Source organism: Aplysia californica, unplaced genomic scaffold (genome assembly GCF_000002075.1).
Source record: "Aplysia californica isolate F4 #8 unplaced genomic scaffold, AplCal3.0 scaffold00373, whole genome shotgun sequence".
In the NCBI taxonomy this organism is placed as follows: domain Eukaryota; kingdom Metazoa; phylum Mollusca; class Gastropoda; order Aplysiida; family Aplysiidae; genus Aplysia; species Aplysia californica.
The window spans coordinates 315,969-334,539 of NW_004797643.1; the positions used below are offsets into that span (position 1 = coordinate 315,969).

The following is an 18,571-nucleotide window of genomic DNA, read 5'->3' on the forward strand; positions in this document are numbered from 1 at the left end:
TAATGCATTGCATTAAATAGATGCACCCCAGGTCTAAAACTGAACAAGGAAAAATAATTCTGTTGAGAGCCTGAAAAAATCATGGACGGAATCAGTTAAGCTTGTTTTTAAGCAATTTGGGTAAAAATTTTAATTTTTCATTGTCATTGCTAAGTTGTGTTAACCTGTACCCGTCGTTATATTCAAGAAAAATTCTGAAATTATGCAGACTGAGCCCAAAAATGTAAAATTATGCGATTCTGTTCATTTTAATAAAGAATGATAAAGGAAAATAATAAGAAATTATGCCAAAAAAAGATCAAATTTTACTAAATTGTGTGGGATGCATAAAATATTAAAACCACAGAGACAGGTTAACTGTTATAGTAGAAAGTGTGACGTGTCCTTTATTTTATTTATCTTTTTTTTTCAGCCTGTGAAAAAGAAGAAAATCAAACGAGAAATCAAGATCTTGGAAAATCTCAGAGGTGGCACTAATGTCATCACACTGGTTGCAATTGTGAAAGACCCAGTGGTGAGAATGACTTTATCAGTTCTCTTTGTATCCCCACCCCCTAGGTTTAAACAAATAATACTTGTGTGCAGTGTTGTGGCTACTACCTGAACATTCTAAGAGAATAATCCATTTTTTTAGTGCTTATATTTTTATATTTGCTGATTTGTAACATGTGGGATGTGTCCCAACTTGTTTTACCTGGGAGGGGGGAGGGGGTGGGATCCTCATACTTTCCCTGAACACGGAGAATTAATCCTAAGAAATACCATCATTACCTTGGCCTGCTGTTCAGGTGTACTATGTCAAAAATTGTAGAGCAGTTTCTTATTTTGTGGCATCGGTTGCCTGAGCGGGAGAGAGATATTTTTGAAATTTGAATTCTAAGCCCTGAAGAAAACAAGAAAAGATATCCAATTAGTTGAAATTTTATTTAATGGATTATTAAAAGTCGTTCCTGAAAATATTTGCTTTCTGACCTGTGAACAGTGAACAGTTGCTGATGATAGAAGATTTAAACTATTCTATTGAAAAAGTGTGCCACTATGATAGGAAAAGACATTGACTTTTACTAGCCTCTTTTCCGTGCAGTACAGTATGTGTTTTTGTTTTTTTCTCTCTCTCTATTGGTGTGACTATCAGTTTGTACTTGTTACACAAATGAAGGTGCACTATGATATTATGACTGGTCATAAATTAATTTTCAACGTGTCTTTGTTTTATCAGAATTGCTTGATAGACTGACTGAGCTGTTGTGTATTTTCAAAGTGTTTTCTGATTTTTTAAGTTTCTTCTCAATTGTGTTCCCTGATTCTAAAGTAATTATTAGAACACCTGCCACTGTATCGATTTTGTTCAAATGATAGTAGGAAAAAAGCAGGAGTCATGTTCTATTTTAGCTACACAATACTGACCCATGTAGATCTAGCAAAACAAACTACTTGTGGGATTTCAGTAATTTTTACAGCAAGTGTTGGCTCCAAGTGTATACAAACCACAACGATGCCTCCCAGCCTTGTAGATGCATACCTGCCAACCCGACCAAAAAAATCTGTAGATCACCGACTTTTTGGTCAAACTACTGATCCCGCTGATTTTAATTTGAGAGATAAGACAGATTGTTCTGCCTTAGGTTTCTCTTCCCCCCTCCCCCCCCCCCTTTTTTTTCTTTTTCTTTTCTTCTTTGCTTCTGTTCTTTTTGGTTTCGTTTGTGTGTGTGTGTGTGTATGCATTTGTGAATATGACAGGAACGGCACCAACTGCTATAGGGTAAGTGCATCTGGAAATTCTCATATTTGTCATATATATATATATATATATATATATATTTTTCGTTCTTTGTCATTTTCTATATTTGTAATAAGTTGCAATCACACTCATATAAATTTGATGTAGGTCAAAATATTGATAAGGGTGCCCAATTAAGTATGCAGTAAGTGGTAATATTGTTCACTACAGATTTTTTTAGGTCAAATACAGATTTTCGGACAAAAATTTGTGTGAACTTCAGATTTGGGCACAGGCAATGTTGGCAGGTATGTAGATGGTAAATGATGAATTTAGTACTTTTGATTTGTTGCATCAAAATTTGTTTCACTTTTTTTCTTTCAGTCTCGAACACCTGCCCTCATATTTGAGCACGTCAATAACACTGACTTCAAGGTAAGTATTAAGGCTTGTTTGTGGAGCAAGTTGTAAAGATACACATTTATTTCTTATTGCAAGTTGTAAAGACGTACATGTATTTCTTGTTCCCAGTTGTAAAGACATGCATGTATTTCTTGTGCCTAGTGGAACAGATACAAGTATTACGATCCAGCCCGCAAAGAGCTCTTTTCTTTCTCCTCCACAGCAACTGTATCAGACGTTCATTGACTATGATATACGATTCTACCTGTATGAGTTGTTAAAGGTGAGTACGATTTGTTTACTGTTAGCCTTTTTAAAAGAAGCTAATGATCTACCACTGAACTTTAAAAAAAATGTGTATCCAGGCATGATATATCTGATGGTAAAGATAGCCCTTTTTGCCCTAATATATGCTGTATTACACTAGTTGTCTCTTGATCGCAGATCACACCTAGCTCTAAATGAGCTTTATTATGTGGATGTGCATGTCTTTAGTCTGACAAACAGATGTGAGTATGGAGAGTTGGCCAGGTGTCTTATTGTGCTTGTTATGTCCCCAGGCTTTGGATTACTGCCACAGCATGGGCATCATGCACCGGGACGTGAAGCCTCACAACGTCATGATTGATCACGAGAACAGGAAGGTAGAATCTCTACTTTATCTTGACATGAAAAATACAGTTTGCCTTATATTATTAGAAGCCTGGTATTTGTGTTGATGGGAGTGACCTGCACCTACTTGTTTTTTGTTTTTTTAAATTTCAAGCCTGGCATGATGGGTCATTTGGCTTGTATTACTCACATACAAGTTTTTCATTTTTGCACATTGGAGTCACAAACTAGTCTGATTGTGCTGGACCTGTCGACAGACGTAGGAACAGGAAATGTGTTTAGCAATGCCCACCGAGGGCATTTTGTTCTGCCGATTTTTGGCCCCTGCCGCGGGGGTGTTTCGTGGGACGAACTAACGCAAAGGTTGTTGTCTTCAACTCGCTCTCACGCCGCTTCTCGTGAATGGATATGAATGAAACTTGGCAGCCAATCAGAAAAGAGGTCAATCTCATAGTAAAGTATGCAGTTTGACAACATTGTACCCATCCTAGAAGAAGTCGAAAACGTTTGCGAAAGTGGTTGATGTGGTGAGCTTTGAAGATTTTTCGGAGCTGTGATTTGTCAAACTGACTGATACGTTGTACACCATTTTTCTTTATTCCCTTAAAATTTCATGCTTCTGTGTTGAGCGGTTTTGGCGAAATCTTTAAAAATGTGGGAGTAACTAAGGGAAAAAGCGGCATTGCCATTTGCGCTTACTGGGTGAACGGCCGGCGGCTGGGAAATTTCCACTGAGTGACGTCATCAGTCATCAGTCGCCTCGGGCGCTACGAACGAGGCCCCGCTTATGTGAATCGGAAAGGGGTGGAAGGGTACTTGAAAACTAAACGGGGGCCTTGATAACTTGCGTTTTTGTTGCATTTTAGTCACAATACAATAGATGTAGTCACTTTTATTTGCTTGATTGCATGACGGAAGAATAGAAACAGAAAAGCAAACATCTTGATAAGTGGTATGGCATTGTGTTTGCGTTATGAAAGCCTATTCCCCCCTCTGGGGAAAGTCTTGTGTGCTCTGTTTGGAAAAGTGAGGCATTAAGATTGTTATTAAAGAGTACGGTACTTATTTAGTCCAGTCTGAGAAGATAGTCTCGTTTATACATTGTACAGGGTGGCCAGGGAAGTCGGAAATTTTTGTTTAGGTCGGATAAGTCGTATTTTTGTCGGAAAAATTTTGTTCCGACGGCAATGGTTGGATAAACGTCGGCAATAAAAGGAAATTTGAGGAAATCTTTAAATTGCCTCGGGAAAGACCCGGGAAAATACATAAAAGTTCTCGAATATTTGAAAACCAAATCCGATAACGTCCCTAAGTTCATTTTGTCGGTCGCGATCATTCAGCTTTTCCCGGTCTGAGAGTATGTTTCATGCGAACAGGCAGCTATGGCGGCAAGCGGAATTGTACGAGTGATGCCGAGGCTCGATCGGGAAAATCTAGATCTACTTTCGCTTTCACTACCACCCTGAAATTTGCGGTAAAAGTCTGATAACACAACATTGTTGTAACATGCAGTTTGTGCATTACAAAAGCTGTGTCTCTATGAAAATAAATCAATATTTGTCACTTGTGTAAAAAGAAAAGAAAGTTATACAAGCGTCTTGTCGTGACTGGTCACTGAACCTGCGCGTTTGTATGTCACACACATGATGATAGATCTAGGGCGTCGAGTGAGTTCCGCGAATGTTAGGGTCACTAAAGTTCATTCTAAGTCTGAGCGTTGCGAAGTATAGGACTCTGGGATGACGGGATGATTTTTTTTTTTACACCTGGGGAAAAAACTGAACTTGGTAGCAAATTTTAGCATTTAGCATTTAGAATTTTAATTGCAACGAGAGCTTTCTGCATAGCATAGCGCGTGTTGTGCAGGACTTCTGGGGAATCGGGATCCGTCATACCCTGTAAGTTGTGTTATTGAACTAAAGGGTTGGCGTGTCATTGGATGGGTGATAGTCGTTTGACCATGGAAAAACTCAGCAAGATAGTCTTTGGAGAGTAGAAGATTGACGGCACTTGGCATACTGAAACCCAGGTTAGAAACAGACTTATTTTTCTTATGATTTTTGTGACTATATATGTGTAGACTATAATTAGAGAGAGAGATCTAGACTAGATCCAGCATCGTGGGAAAGTTCTACTTCATCAACACTGAGTGGTTGTCCAACCCTAAGTATTCAGAATGATTGATGGAGTATCCAAATGATAAAAGCAAGTTTAGATGAAAATTTTGTTCCCAAGTATTTGTCATCGGTCATTCATGTGTAAAAGCTTTGAGCACGCACATGGTACCTCAAAAACACACGAAAGCCCAAACCAGCCAGTGTGGTGCCAAATCTATTCTTACGGTTACCAAGAACAGAACAAGTGTTGTGAGAGATACTGAAAGGAGAGCACCAACAGTAATATAATAGTAATCAACTAGAGCAGTTGTTGACACGGTCTTCTCATTCATGAGATGTTTTCAGGCTGAAAAATAGCTGAGATTTCAGTGTAGTTGCACAAAACGTGGCTACCTTGGAATATTAATTGGGATTGCCCCAGTGATGTAGTCGGCTATCCTAAGATGTGTACGAAATAGCTCCTTCTACGTGATTCTCTTTGACGAGAGCCGTAACACTGACAATTGCAAGAAACAGTTTGACTTATAGTGGTAGGATTTTTTTTGGTGTGGTAGGATTTTTAGGAGGAAAATTTCCCTGGCCACCCTGTTGTAACATCGTTCCCACATGTGTGCGTGAGTGCGCGCGCGTGCATGTGTGTGTGCGTGAGAGAGAGAGAGAGAAGGGGGGGGGGGGGGGTGTAAATATGTTACATTTATAGTATGAGTTGTAGCCTACACATGCGAAATATTTCCATGACTTGTAAACTATATTATCTAAACGCATCTTAATCTACCACACAATAGGACACTGTCCAACAATGGATATACACAGAGACGATCTTATTTTCTATAACAAAGTATGCATGCTTTTACTAGTAGAGAACTGGATTTATTAGACTAATAAATCCGGTTCTCTACGTACATTTTTGTGATAAATTGATCCAAAGCATTGCTTGGCAAGGAGGAACCTTTTATGTTGCCAAGTTTCATTCAAATATCATGACTTTGGGAGAAGATATGACTGATAATCTTTGTAAATCTGTAAAGAACGCCTCTTTTTTACCTGTTAATGTCTTTACAACTCAAAAAGTATGATAGATATAAAAAATCTGACAGCATGACTAGATTCTGCATCAAAAACTGTAGTAGACTGCCAAGTTTCATTTACATACTCCAAGAAATAGGCGAGCCTATACAAATATTGTCTCAAAACGCACCGAAAACCGCCACATTTTTACCTATAAACGTCTTAACTCAAAAAGTAGGATAGCTATGAAAAGTCTGAAAGCAGGACTAGATTCTGCACTAGAAAATGTACTGGGTTGCCAAGTTTCATTTAAATACTCCGAGAAATGAGCGAGTTATGACGAATATTGTCTCAAAACTCATCAAACAACGTCCCATATTTTGGGGTTTTTTAATTATATAAAAGTGTACCAAAAATTAATTGATTAGAAAATTCGTAACTTCTTTGTTTATTGATGGATTTCAAAAATTCAAAAAGTTCCATGCTCTGTGGAGAAAGAGCTACAAAATGCACCTATTTGCAAACACTTTCTGGCAAAAAAAGGTTTTTCGTGGTCATTGCTAATGTGTTTGGTTGGTTGGGTGGCTGGCTGACTACAATAAAGTGATAAAAATAGAAACATGTTATAGTTGTGTCTATTTTTATGGCCTGTCATTAAACGCTTACCCCTCACACTGCCTGTTGATTTCTGCATTATCCGGTATAAGTTGGTCCTGCAGGTTGGATATTGGATAGAGAATAGAAGTATATATATGTGTGAACCTTACAGGGTTAAGACAGACGTCACTGTAGAATTGTGGAAACTGAAGTGTTCATCTTTGACAGGCCTTGCTATCATCAAAACTAGAACATATTAGATCAGGTTAATTGAAATTGAAAAAGTATGAAATTATTGAAAGTGAGGTACACTGTTCTTGGGATATGATAAAAAATTGGGGGGGGGGGGGGGGGGGGATGTATTGAGGTATGTGGTTCAAAATGCTCACTGAGATCTGTCAACTACATTTGTCATCTCTTTTTCCGTCTTCATTTATAGCTGCGTCTCATAGATTGGGGTCTGGCAGAGTTTTATCACCCAGGCATGGAGTACAATGTTCGTGTGGCCTCGAGATACTTCAAAGGTCCAGAGCTTTTGTTAGATTACCAGGTAAGTGTCTTACTAGTTGTTGGTGGGAGGAGGTGCCACTGGTAGGTACTACTTCGTAACATTCTGTTCTGGTTGTTGTTGTTGTCCTGTTTTGCCTATCTTGCTTTATCCTTACACTAAATGATCGTAATGATGTGGATAGGTTTCTATGTTTCTTGAAACCATGATCAACTGTTTAACAGTTCTATTGCTAGTGTCATTTTCTTGTTGTACTAATGAATATTGGGAGGGGGGTTGTAGGACTCATGAGTTCCTACAGACTTCCTCATAACCTGATACGTTTTCCTTTTCATTTGAGTTTGTGGGTGCTCTGTTGTGGTTTGCTCTTTCTTTCCTTCTAAACATCTATCACCCTTATCTGTCTTTTAAAAAAAAAAAAAATTTCATTCGTATTTTACTTTTTAGTAACTCCTCTAAACGTTGATCTATTTGTGTTGCAAGTGCTGTAAAAATGTTATCGAAACTAAAACAGTCTTGTGTTGGCTCTGGCTGGCATGGCCAAAGCAGACGATCCCCTTGTGTGTTAATGGATGAGCAAAACTTACAATGTACATTCTTGTTGAAGGAAGGAATGTTCTAGAGTCTTCTTGTTCCTCAGATGTATGACTACTCGTTAGACATGTGGAGCTTGGGCTGCATGTTTGCCAGTATGATCTTCAGGAAAGAGCCTTTCTTTCACGGTCACGACAACTATGATCAGGTACTGGTTCTCATCCTGTTTGTGTGCGTTTTGCTGTTGCTGTTTTTTGTTTTGTTGTGGTTGGGTTTTTTGGTGTTTTTTTGGTCAGTACGCTTACTTGTTCCCTTAAAATAGTAAGTGATGTAGTCCCTTTTACCCCCTTTTAAATAAGTTGACATATTGAAAGAATAGGAAAAGTGGTCCCCTCCCTGTTTTTCTCTTTTGTGAATGAATCGAAAAAAGTGGTCAGCTTTCCTTACATCTCCAGTTTGTTTTCCTCTGTTGTATGAAGAATAGACAAAGTGATTTTTTTTCCCCTCGCATCTATTTTACCTTTTGAAAGTCAGCTTCAAGCATAACATACAGGTGTAATTTTAAAAAATTAAAAAAAAAAGTTTATTTAAATTTAAAAACTTTTGCATGTTTCTTTTTGTCGTTGTACATGCGTGCTTATTTATATTTCCTCAGCTGGTGAGAATAGCCAAGGTGTTGGGCACTGATGATCTGTACAGCTACATAGAAAAATATCAGATTGACCTGGACCCACGCTTCAATGACATTTTAGGGAGGTAAGTGGCTGTACCTCTCTCGTTGTGTGCTCAAATTGGTCTCTGCATGTTACATTGTTCCATGTTTTTGGTCAAGTCTGTTAGAAAAAGCTGAAGCACGTCATACTTCTATGACTTGCAGCTTTTTGCAGGTTTCCAGAATTGAGGGCCTGTGTGAATTTTTCCTTTTCAAAAATGCTTATCAGAATTTAGAAGAAAGATCTGAAGAGCATAATTAAGCCTCAATTTTATTTTGAATGTGGGCTATCGGCATATACTTCAGTCCTTGTAGCTTTTCAAATCCCGCTCTTGGGCCAAGATAAAAAAATGTTTTCATACAATAGGTGTTTTTACACCCTCATCAACCCGTTTATATCATTTAGGTGGAGGGCTTACGACACTGCCTGCGGTACTTTCTCAGCATCGCAGGTACCGGTACTGACACCAGGAGGTGACGTCACAAACTTTGCGGTTTAACACCACAATCAGCGCCGCCCGCACACCCCCCCCCCCCCTCCCCCAAACACACAGCTATCAGAATTACCTTTGAAGTTTGCCACCGATTGAACTTTGCATTCAAAATTTTTCGAATAATTATCAAAGCTAAAAATTGATTTTATTTTCAGAATCAGCGTATCAAAATAAGCGAAGTAGAGCATGAGGAACCTGATTTGATGCCTTTTAAAAATTTGAGCAAACTTCGTTTTTGATTGTCAATTTTGAATCTGAAGTCATGTGTCAAGGTCACCCGCTGCGTTTTGCGTCTGATGTCACAGCTGCTAGGCCAAGGCCTACACACTGCACGCTTCCCGTGGCCTGCTAAAAAAAACCTGTTGGTGTCGGTTCCTTCCCAGAGCCCGTACGGGAGGCCTGGTGCAGGTACTGACACCTCCTTCGGTAGAACTGGGAGTTCCGCTACCGGGGCCCATCTCTACTATTAGGTCCAACCCAGGCTGCGGAGAGGCTCAATAAAATACAGAATTAATGAAGTTTTCGTCATAGTCACTGTCAGTTGGGCGAGCTAGTTGGTCACCACAATGTTTTACAGTTTATTTTTTTTAAATACTTATATCAGGGTGTCCAGCAAGGTTGTGAAGTCGTAAATTCAGCACCCTGGTTGTAAAGGTCGTAAATGGTAGTAAATATGCCGTGACGGTAGTAAACAATAGTAAATTAAGCCTGCGTACAGAGTAATGAACCCGGCAAGACTTTTTAGTGAACTGAGTGACGGCGCGGTACTCAGCGATTACCAAGTCCCATCTTTTTTGTTATTATTCGTTCAGCTTTTACCGATCCGAGAGTACGTTTCACATGAACAGGCGGCTATGGCGGCAGGAGTGGTGCTGAAGGCAACACCAGAGGTAGATTTAGAGTTCTCTGCAAAGCACACGTTGGTGCAGGCCGTTTGTGGATTCGGGATCTTTCATACCTTGTAGCCTTGTTATTGAACTAAAGTGTACATGTTTCATTGGACAGGGGATGGTAAATTATGACTATATTGTAGCTTTCTGTTCAAGATTGGCAGATTTTCAGTGTCACTGTATAGACCTGCATGTTTGCCGACAATCGTGGGAAATCCGACAAACCACGACCCAACCCGCGAGCTGGCCGATGCTATCGCTCGGCCCACCTGTATAGTCAATGTGCAAAATGCGAGGCCTGGCCGACTGCCAGCGCCCCCTTTTTCTCCTGTTGGCTTTTTCATCACTTTCAATTTAGTGCCGACGTCGGCGTTTCCGACGTAATTGTCGGAACCTGGGTAGAACTACGAATACGAAAAAAGACGACGACCTAAATCTAGATCAAGATAATTATTTAGATTACTAGATCTATATGGAGGATTCATATTCCAATACTATTGTGTTATTGTATCAAACCCTATGTAGATGAAGATGTCTATAGCAATGTAGGCCATTATTATGGCGCTTTTTCGGTAGTTCCCACTTCCCTTATTTGGGTGCTTTTCCGGTAGTTCCCACCCCGCAATTGTTATTCGCCGGTTTTGGCCTCAAGAGTAGGGGGGTTTTAGGTGACCTAATAAAAATATGGTGGGAGGTTTCAAGGGGGCATACCCCCCTGAATTTTACCATAATTTGATGTTTTGCATTTGTTAGGTTTGATATCTTAGCTCGCCGCACATCAAACGTATAGATCTCGATGTAGGTCAGGCTCAAATGAGGGGGGGGGGGGGGGGAGGACTACCGAAAAAGCATTATTATTATCTATTGTGCTCCTTGTTTTCTTTTGGAGTGTGTTTTTTTTTTCCATTTTAGACTTGTGCCGACCTTTTTTTACTTGAGGGCCGTTGCAGGTTCTTTTTTGGGGTAGGCCTAGGGGTAGGGTTTGGGTTAGGGTTAGGTCTCTTCTTCATTGTGTTTGTTGGGGTGGTGGCTCGTTACTCGGAAGTCCTTCCTTTTATGTTTATGACACCCGCAAAAGCTCTTATGGTGGGGGGGGGGGTGCCCAAAATTTTCAGACAATCTAGTTGAAGCTCACATGCAGGTCTGACTGCATCTTGCCTTCCTCCCTCAGCCTCAGTTGTTACAACTCTCTCACTGCATGGGTATGCTTGAGCCATTCAAATTATTGCTCTACTTGTGCTTGAGCAATAATTTGTGTCTTTCATGTTCATAATATGAATCGTGACACCCAGACTGGTCCTTGACAGTTGATATTCTGGTTCTAGACCCTTCCGCACGCTCAAAGAAGGATTCATTGTTTTATATAATAATGAGAGGAAAGTACAACAGACTTAAATACTTAGGTCAAACAAGACTCCAGTGCGACACTGACGCGCTGTTGACTGGATATATTGTTCGCGTATGTGTGTGTTGTTGTTTGTTCTGTAACATGCCCCTGGAAGACTGAGAAGCTGGTTTGGCAGTCACCCCGTGTGCACGCATTAGTTCTAAATCTAGCAGCAAACGAGCGCGCTATCGTCGGTGTCTATCCTCCACCTTGTGGACTGGACTTTTTTTGTATGTTATTTTCGTTGTTCCATACACATGTAATATTATTATAATATTGATGGTGTGGGGCTTAATTTGCTGGGTAGTAAATTTATAGCAAATATTGCTGGACACCCTGTTATGATGTCAGCTGTGCGGGTCTAAGAACACAGTGGGAGTAATGGTGTAACAAAATGTCATTTGCTTGCAGGTGTATGGTATTATTGAGAGCTTTAGAATGGGTTTTAAGTCAGTCATCAAAAGGAAGTTATTTACCCAATAAGTGTACCCCCAATAATGTATTATGAAATGTTTTGACTGTGTATAACTTCTGGCATTTCAGGCATTCTCGAAAACGATGGGAGAGATTTGTGCACAGTGAAAACCAGCACCTGGTCAGTCCGGAAGCTTTAGACTTTTTGGATAAACTTCTTCGTTACGACCATAACGATCGCCTAACTGCTCGCGATGCCATGGACCATCCATACTTCTGTAAGACTTTCTGTGATGCCCATTGATAATTTGTTTGGCTTTGTTTATAATGATCTACAATGAAATTTGCTTGTTCGTCTTTTTCTTTTGAATTTGCAGGGCTGCATAAATCTACAGATTTTTCCGGTAGTTGCTGATTATGGATCTGTTCTACGGCCATGCCGATAAAGGTGTCAAAACTACAGGATTTGAGATGGGGTCCGCTCTGTGGTGCTTCCAATCTTCCCTGTTTTTTCGGAAACCTGTACATTCCGAAAAATCCACGCTTGCCACATCAGTATAGCAATGCCAGTCGCCCGTTGCGCCGTGGGCCAGAAATCGGCCTCAGCACGAGGGGTAATTTTTGGGCCGCTCGGAATCAGAAGTGACTCTCTTCTAAGTATAGTTACGGGCAAAGTTGTTGACGAGAATTAATGAAACTCGGCAACCAATCAGAGGAAATGTTAAACTAACGACATGCCAGCGTACAATCTCGAACAATTTCTAGAACAGGAGATATTGCCGTGTTTGTGCGAATTTCCTCTGCGGTTCAAAAACTAAGCGGAGCTGTGGGTTGATCGCTGACCAGACTGACGCCCCACATGTCTTCTTTAATGCTGTAAAATTTCAGGTCTTTGCGTTTAGTACATTTTATGCGCCAACTTCAAATTACCACCCATCCATTGATAAAACACAAGAGCTGGAAACTAGATCAAGCATTCCAAAATCACATGAAGATGCTAAGTTTCATTCATATGCTCCAATTCTTACTAATTTATGAACAGTTTTTCCTCAAAATACTTCAAGACATGTCCCACATTTTGGCGATATTTTCGTATATGAAGGTCCTCCAAAATTTTGCAAACAAAAATCCCAATAACTTTTTAAATTTATCAATGGATTTTACAATTTAAAAAACAATAGTTTTTAGTTTACTGTATTTTCATTTAAGCCCATTTTTAAGCAATTTGGATGAAAAATCTAATTTTTCGTTGTCATTGCTAATCAGTATATCAACTGCACATGTAGAAGAAAAAAGAGAGAGAGAGATAAAGAGATAGTTTTTGCTTATCGGTCTTCCGTGTCAAAGAATCCGAACTTTCCTCCCTAACTTCTCAGATATTTATAGTAATTCTCAGCAATAAATTGTAGTAGAAACCTTCCAGATTGCGCTTTTTTTTCATTTCGTACCCTCGACCATTGTCCCTCTCTGAATCTGGCAGGTCGGTCATCAAAGCATTTTCGCTTGCAAATCGGCTAAAAACTGGCTAGTTAGGATAGCTTATCTTCCTTTTTCCTTTCTTTCACACATTCTCTCTGTCTATTTTCGGGATTTGGTTTGTGGCTGGGAAATCTGTGCGTTGATCAAGGAATCTGAATGGCGACTGTACAAAGAAAATCAGTATCATAAAGAAATTTTTCAAATCTGTCAAGATATAGAAAATTTGTCAGTATGAGGATTCTACCGCTGCAGGATAAGATTGCGGTGCAAGATACTAATCCTCATATAAAAGACAAGTAGAAGTGGTGCTCTGAGGTTGTAACATTAGGCATTTGAATGCATAAATGGAGGAAAATTAGAGAACAGACTTGTTGTGTCCTCGAGATAGATGTTCCCTGATTTGCATAGTCTACTGTCAATGGTTCGATGGCAAATTGAATAGGGGCAATGGAAAATGCCATTTTCAACACTCATAAAGCTCAAAATTTCCATTTCTTCCGGAGATTTTTGCTCTGCTTTGAGCCCAACTATGTTTTTCCCTTGATAATTTGTATCTTGCATGAATGCTGAAACCCAGACGTGGTTTTGACAGTTGGTAATCTAGCCTTTCCACAGGCCCAGATCAGGATTAATTTTTTTATGGTCGGAGGAAAACTAGTTAAATTAGACTTACTAAAGTCATGCAGGACACATCAGTGCCTGTAGATAGGTATGCTATTGTCAGAAAATAGTTTTTAATAAATATAGTTTTTATTGGTATGGGTTTTGGAAGTCAGTTTCGCTGTCACCCTGCTTTCAAATTCACATTTAGAGCTGCATGTTTGCCGACAATCGTCTGAAATCCGACAATCGCGACCCGACCCGCAAACCGGCCGATGCTATCGCTAGGCCCGCCTGTATCAGTCAATGTGCGTAGTGCGAGGCTTGGCCGACTGCCAGCGACCCCTTTTTCTCCCGTCTGCTTCGTCGGCACTTTCGTTTTCGTGCCGACGCGCGCACCGCCGACTGCCGACGTCGGCGTTTCCGACATAATTGTCGGAACCTGAGTAGAAATGCGAATATGAAAAAGGACGACAACTTAAATTATCTACTTTCAGTTTTGTGCTCGAGCGGCCATTTTGAATTTCGTTTGTTGACTAATTCAATTGTTCAGATCGTGTGGATTCATTCAAGTCCGACTCTCTTGTTCTAATAGAATCTAGATCTAGAGTCTAGATCTAGATTTTTATAGATCATTTTAGACCTCAATGGAGGATTCATATTCCAATTCTATTGTGTCAAACCTTATCATAGGTTGTGCTGTAATATTAATATTGGTAAAAATAAGCATTTCATCAGGTGCGTGAATTATTTATTTATTTAGATCTAAGATATAGATCTAAATCTAGATCTATGCTCCTTGTTTGTTTCAGAGTGTGGTTTTTTAATAAAAAATTTTTTTTTTTCATTTAGGAATTGTTTTGGCCTTTTTACATGAGGCCCGTTGCAGGTTCTTTTTGGGGTTAGGGTTAGGTCTCTTTTTTATTGTGTTTGTTGGGGTGGTCACTCGGATGTCCTTCCTTATGACACCCACAAAGGCTTGGGGGGGGGGGGGGGGGGGGGGGGTTGCGCAAAATTTTCAGACAATCTGGTTGAGGCTCACATGCAGGTCTACACATTCAATACTGTTTTGTAGACACTGTGAATGACAGACCATAAATGCTTTCAAAAACACGTATCATCTCATCAACACTGTTTATCTTCATTTGTGCAGGACTATAGACCTGCATGTTTGCCGATAATCGTCTGAAATCCGACAATCGCGACCCGGCCGATGTTATCGCTAGGCCCACCTGTATTAGTAATTGTGCGAAGAGCGAAGCCTGACCAGCCACCAGTGCCCCCTATTTTATTTCTCAGATCGGCTTTGTCTGCACTTTCGTTTTCGTGCCAACTGCGAACGTTGGCGCTTCCGACATGATTGTCGGAACCTGAGTAGAAATACAAATACGGAAAGGACGATGACGTTAATTAGATTCTAGATCTTCTTTCAGTTTCGTGCTCGGGCTGCCATTTTGAATTTCGTCTGTTGGCCGATTGTTCGGATGTGGTTTAATTCAAGGCCTACTCACTTGTTCTACTAGATCTAGATTTATTAAGATCATTATAGACCTCAATAGAGCATTCAAATTCCAATTCTATTGTGTCAAACCCTAGTATAGGTTGTGTTGTAGTGTTAATGTTGGTTGTAAAAGTGCATTTCATCTGGTGCGTAAATTATTAGACTCAGCTGACTCAGCCTATTCCTATTCACTCGTTCTACTAGATCTAGATTTATCTAGATTACTCTATGTAGGATTCATATTCCAATTCTATTGTGTTATTGTATCGAATCCTATTATAACTATGTAGGCCATTATGCTCCTTGTTTGTTCTGGGGTTTCGACTTGCTGGCTTTTTTACTTTTCTGAAGGGCCATTGCAGGTTCTTTTTTGGGGGCTGATGCCTCCCATCATGTACCTCTACAAATGCTATTTTATGACACCCACAAAACTTTTATGGGAGAATGGATTGGGGGGAGGGGATTGTGGTGTGCGCAAAATATTGAGATAATCTGGCTGAGGCTCACATGCAGGTTTAACAGGACCATCGTGTCAAGCACCATTACGAATTTGGCGGAATTGTCACAATTTTTCCTTAGTTTTACGAAAATACTTTTGTAGCACCCTTGATTCCGATTTTTCAAAATGTATGTGCAGTTTGGCAACCCTAACCCAATCCCATCCTCTTGAAATAAAAGGAAGAAAAAACAATCCGCCCCCGACAGTCTACATCAATACAAAATGTACTCTGTTAATAGATTTGGCAAGTTGAAATAGGGGAATATTAATATTAATTAATAGCATGTTTATAGCGCATGACCCGGCTCAACAGTATGTTGTGTGTGCTTAACAATCTATATTTTGTTACCTCCGCTTTTTTATTTTCACTTTTACAGGGCAGCGGGAAATTAGTTTTCTGTTTTTCTGTCATTGATTTTAAGTTTTGTTATTCTACTGTTGCTAGCACGTGACAAAGCCAAGGCAGGGCTCCCCTTTTCAGGCCAATTTAAGAGGTTCCTTCACCTTTTCAGAGATGCCAACCAGTACGATTTTATGTATTTTAGTACGATTTTTTCCAAAAATACGCGAATACGATTTTTCATGAAAAAATACGCATCCTGGAATGCGAAAAATACGAAATTCAACTTGGGAGAGTCCCAAGTCTCAAGTCCCATCTTTTGTCAAAGTAGTTTCAGTAGGCCTATCGCAGAACTGGAATATTTGAAAACCAAGTCCGATAAGGTCAGTAAGTTTGTGACATGCAGGTTGTGCAATATAAACGCAATGTCGCTGTGCAAATAAGATTTAATCAATGCTCGGACTCGTCTCTGTGCTGTCACTTGAAGCATTGTCCGATTTTTAGATTGGCTGGCTGGCTATCGTGACCGGTCACTGAACCTGCGCGCATTCGCATCATAAATAAATGCATCGTGTGAGTAAAGACCGTCTTTCGTCGGAGTAACGGCGTTGCGAAGTATAGGACTACGGAATAGGGGAGGAGATTATTGATTTTTGGGGGTTTAAGATGCTATGGGTAAAGGCAGCACCAGAGGACAAAAACTTGGGAAGCACATTTCAGAATTTTGATTAGAGCTTTCTGCATAAGCGCGCGTTGGTGCAGGCCGTGTGCGGAATCGGGACCCTTCATACTTTGCAAATCTGTGTTATTGAAATAAAGTGTTCGCGTTTCATTGGATGGGTGATAGTAAATTATACCTACAGGGTATGTTGTAGCTTTCTGTTCAAGACTGGCAGATTTTCAGTGTCACTGCATCTTGCCCTCCCACAGTTGTTACAACTCTTACAGTGCATGGGTCTACTTGAGTCATTCAAGTTATTACTTTTCTCTGAGTTGGAGCATTAATTTGAGTCTGTCAGTTCATATTATGAATCATGGTCACCCAGACTGGTTCTTGATAGTCGAAATTCTTGTTCAAGGCCCTTCCGAACTCTCAAAAAATGATTTATTTTTTATATAATAATGAGAGGAAAATATTACGGGTATATAATAGACTGAAATATTTAAGTCAAACAAGACCCCAGTACGACATTGAACACTAACATGTTGTTGACTGGATACATGTATATTGTACGCGTGTGTGCTCCCTTTTTCAAGCTGGTGAGCTAGTAATTTTTTTCCAGGAAATATTGCTGGACACCCTGAACATTTTACTATTACTAGTTGGTCGGTCGTGGGGAATACACATTTTCCCCTGAAAATACACATTTTCATATTTCCCAATACTCATATCGGTTTTCTGTGGTTGGCATCTCTGCCCATTGGTTTTTAAACCCTTGTTTTAGAAGCTTAAAGGGTAGTTGGGTTTTTTTTTGGTTTATATGTCTGACAAATTAATGCTCAAAAGTCAATATCTTCTAATTTCATAGTAAGAATTTTTGCATGTAAACATGTACTCACACGCACGTTCACACAAATACAGAGTAACCACGGCTATGACTGAATGCTAACAATTTTTTATTAACTGTAAGGTTTCAATGTAACAACAAGAAATAAATAGGGGGGCTCTCGTGGCCTACAGGTTAAGGTGTTGGCCTCTCATTCAAAGGTCCCGGGTTCGAATCCGGGTAGCGACCGAAAAATTTTCTTCTCTAAAATTGTCTTCTTTCACCCCCTTTCCTGCTCTCTAGCAATATTCTGTCGTCTGCTTTCGTTTCCCCTTTCTGCCCCCACCCCCTCACACACTTTGCCCCCTCCTCTGGGCTCCTGACTCTTTCTGCAGCCTTTCTACTGCTACTCCTTGGCTCCTCCTTACTGCTGTCTTTCTGCCACACCCCTGATCTTCTGGTAGGAAAGATCTACACCTAGCCTTCTCGGACAAGGGCGAAAAATCTCGGAGGGCCCGTGTGCAAGTTGCGCACGTTAAAGATCCCTTGGTGGTCTAAAATCGATAAGCGTAGGCTTCAGCCACCACCCGCGCAAAATTCAAAATTTCCTACCAACTGAAAATATTAGGTGTGTCCCGCGTGCTCATATGACCTTATGCAGTTGCGAGCGCTGTAAAACACTTACCAAAAGAAAAAAAAGAAAATAAATAAATGAGTAAGATTGACTAGTATTAGAGTTGTATTCACTTGGAGGTGGGAAAGGATGGTGGTAGTTATGTATGTATGTATAGTATAAGGTTTTACGGCGAGGATCGAATTAAATTGACAAACCGAAAGGGGTCAATTCCGACTAATACACAAAGAAAATAAACTGATTCATTATTCTTCAGAGCCATCCCACTTTCCAAACTTTCGATTTTTATTTTTTAAATAGTAGCGGACAATTCATATTTACTAGTGTTGGAGAAGGACGGGGGCAGACCTGCGCAGCTAAGTAGGTCGACAGCTTCTGACACTGTCACAAAATCACCAAATAAGGTGACTGCTGTGCCATGTATGTGTGTGGGTGTGTTGTCAAATCATTGACTCGGCTTCGGGACGGAGAAGGGGAGAAATGATGCTTGCCACACGCACACCACTTGTTTTAAAGCATATGCAAACTCCCGAAACAAAATTTTAAAGAGTAATGCTCACACACCACCAAAACTTTAAGGGGATAATCTGCGGGTTTAGTGCGTAATATACGCACATTTGTGCGTAATGGGGAGCC

At 40.1% G+C, this 18,571-nt stretch overlaps 1 protein-coding gene across 4 annotated transcripts in view; it reads left to right on the forward strand.

Moving 5' to 3' along the window:
• LOC101853332 (casein kinase II subunit alpha) overlaps nt 1–18,571 on the forward strand; it is a 50,547-nt gene that overhangs the window by 14,525 nt on the left and 17,451 nt on the right. For all 4 annotated transcript variants that reach the window (XM_035971085.1, XM_005103461.3, XM_005103463.3 and 1 more), the window contains exons 4-11: nt 413–514; nt 2,105–2,155; nt 2,346–2,405; nt 2,683–2,766; nt 6,896–7,006; nt 7,605–7,706; nt 8,154–8,254; nt 11,525–11,673. In XM_035971085.1, coding sequence (XP_035826978.1) covers nt 413–514; nt 2,105–2,155; nt 2,346–2,405; nt 2,683–2,766; nt 6,896–7,006; nt 7,605–7,706; nt 8,154–8,254; nt 11,525–11,673 — 760 coding nt within the window. The remainder of the gene's footprint in view (nt 1–412; nt 515–2,104; nt 2,156–2,345; nt 2,406–2,682; nt 2,767–6,895; nt 7,007–7,604; nt 7,707–8,153; nt 8,255–11,524; nt 11,674–18,571) is intronic.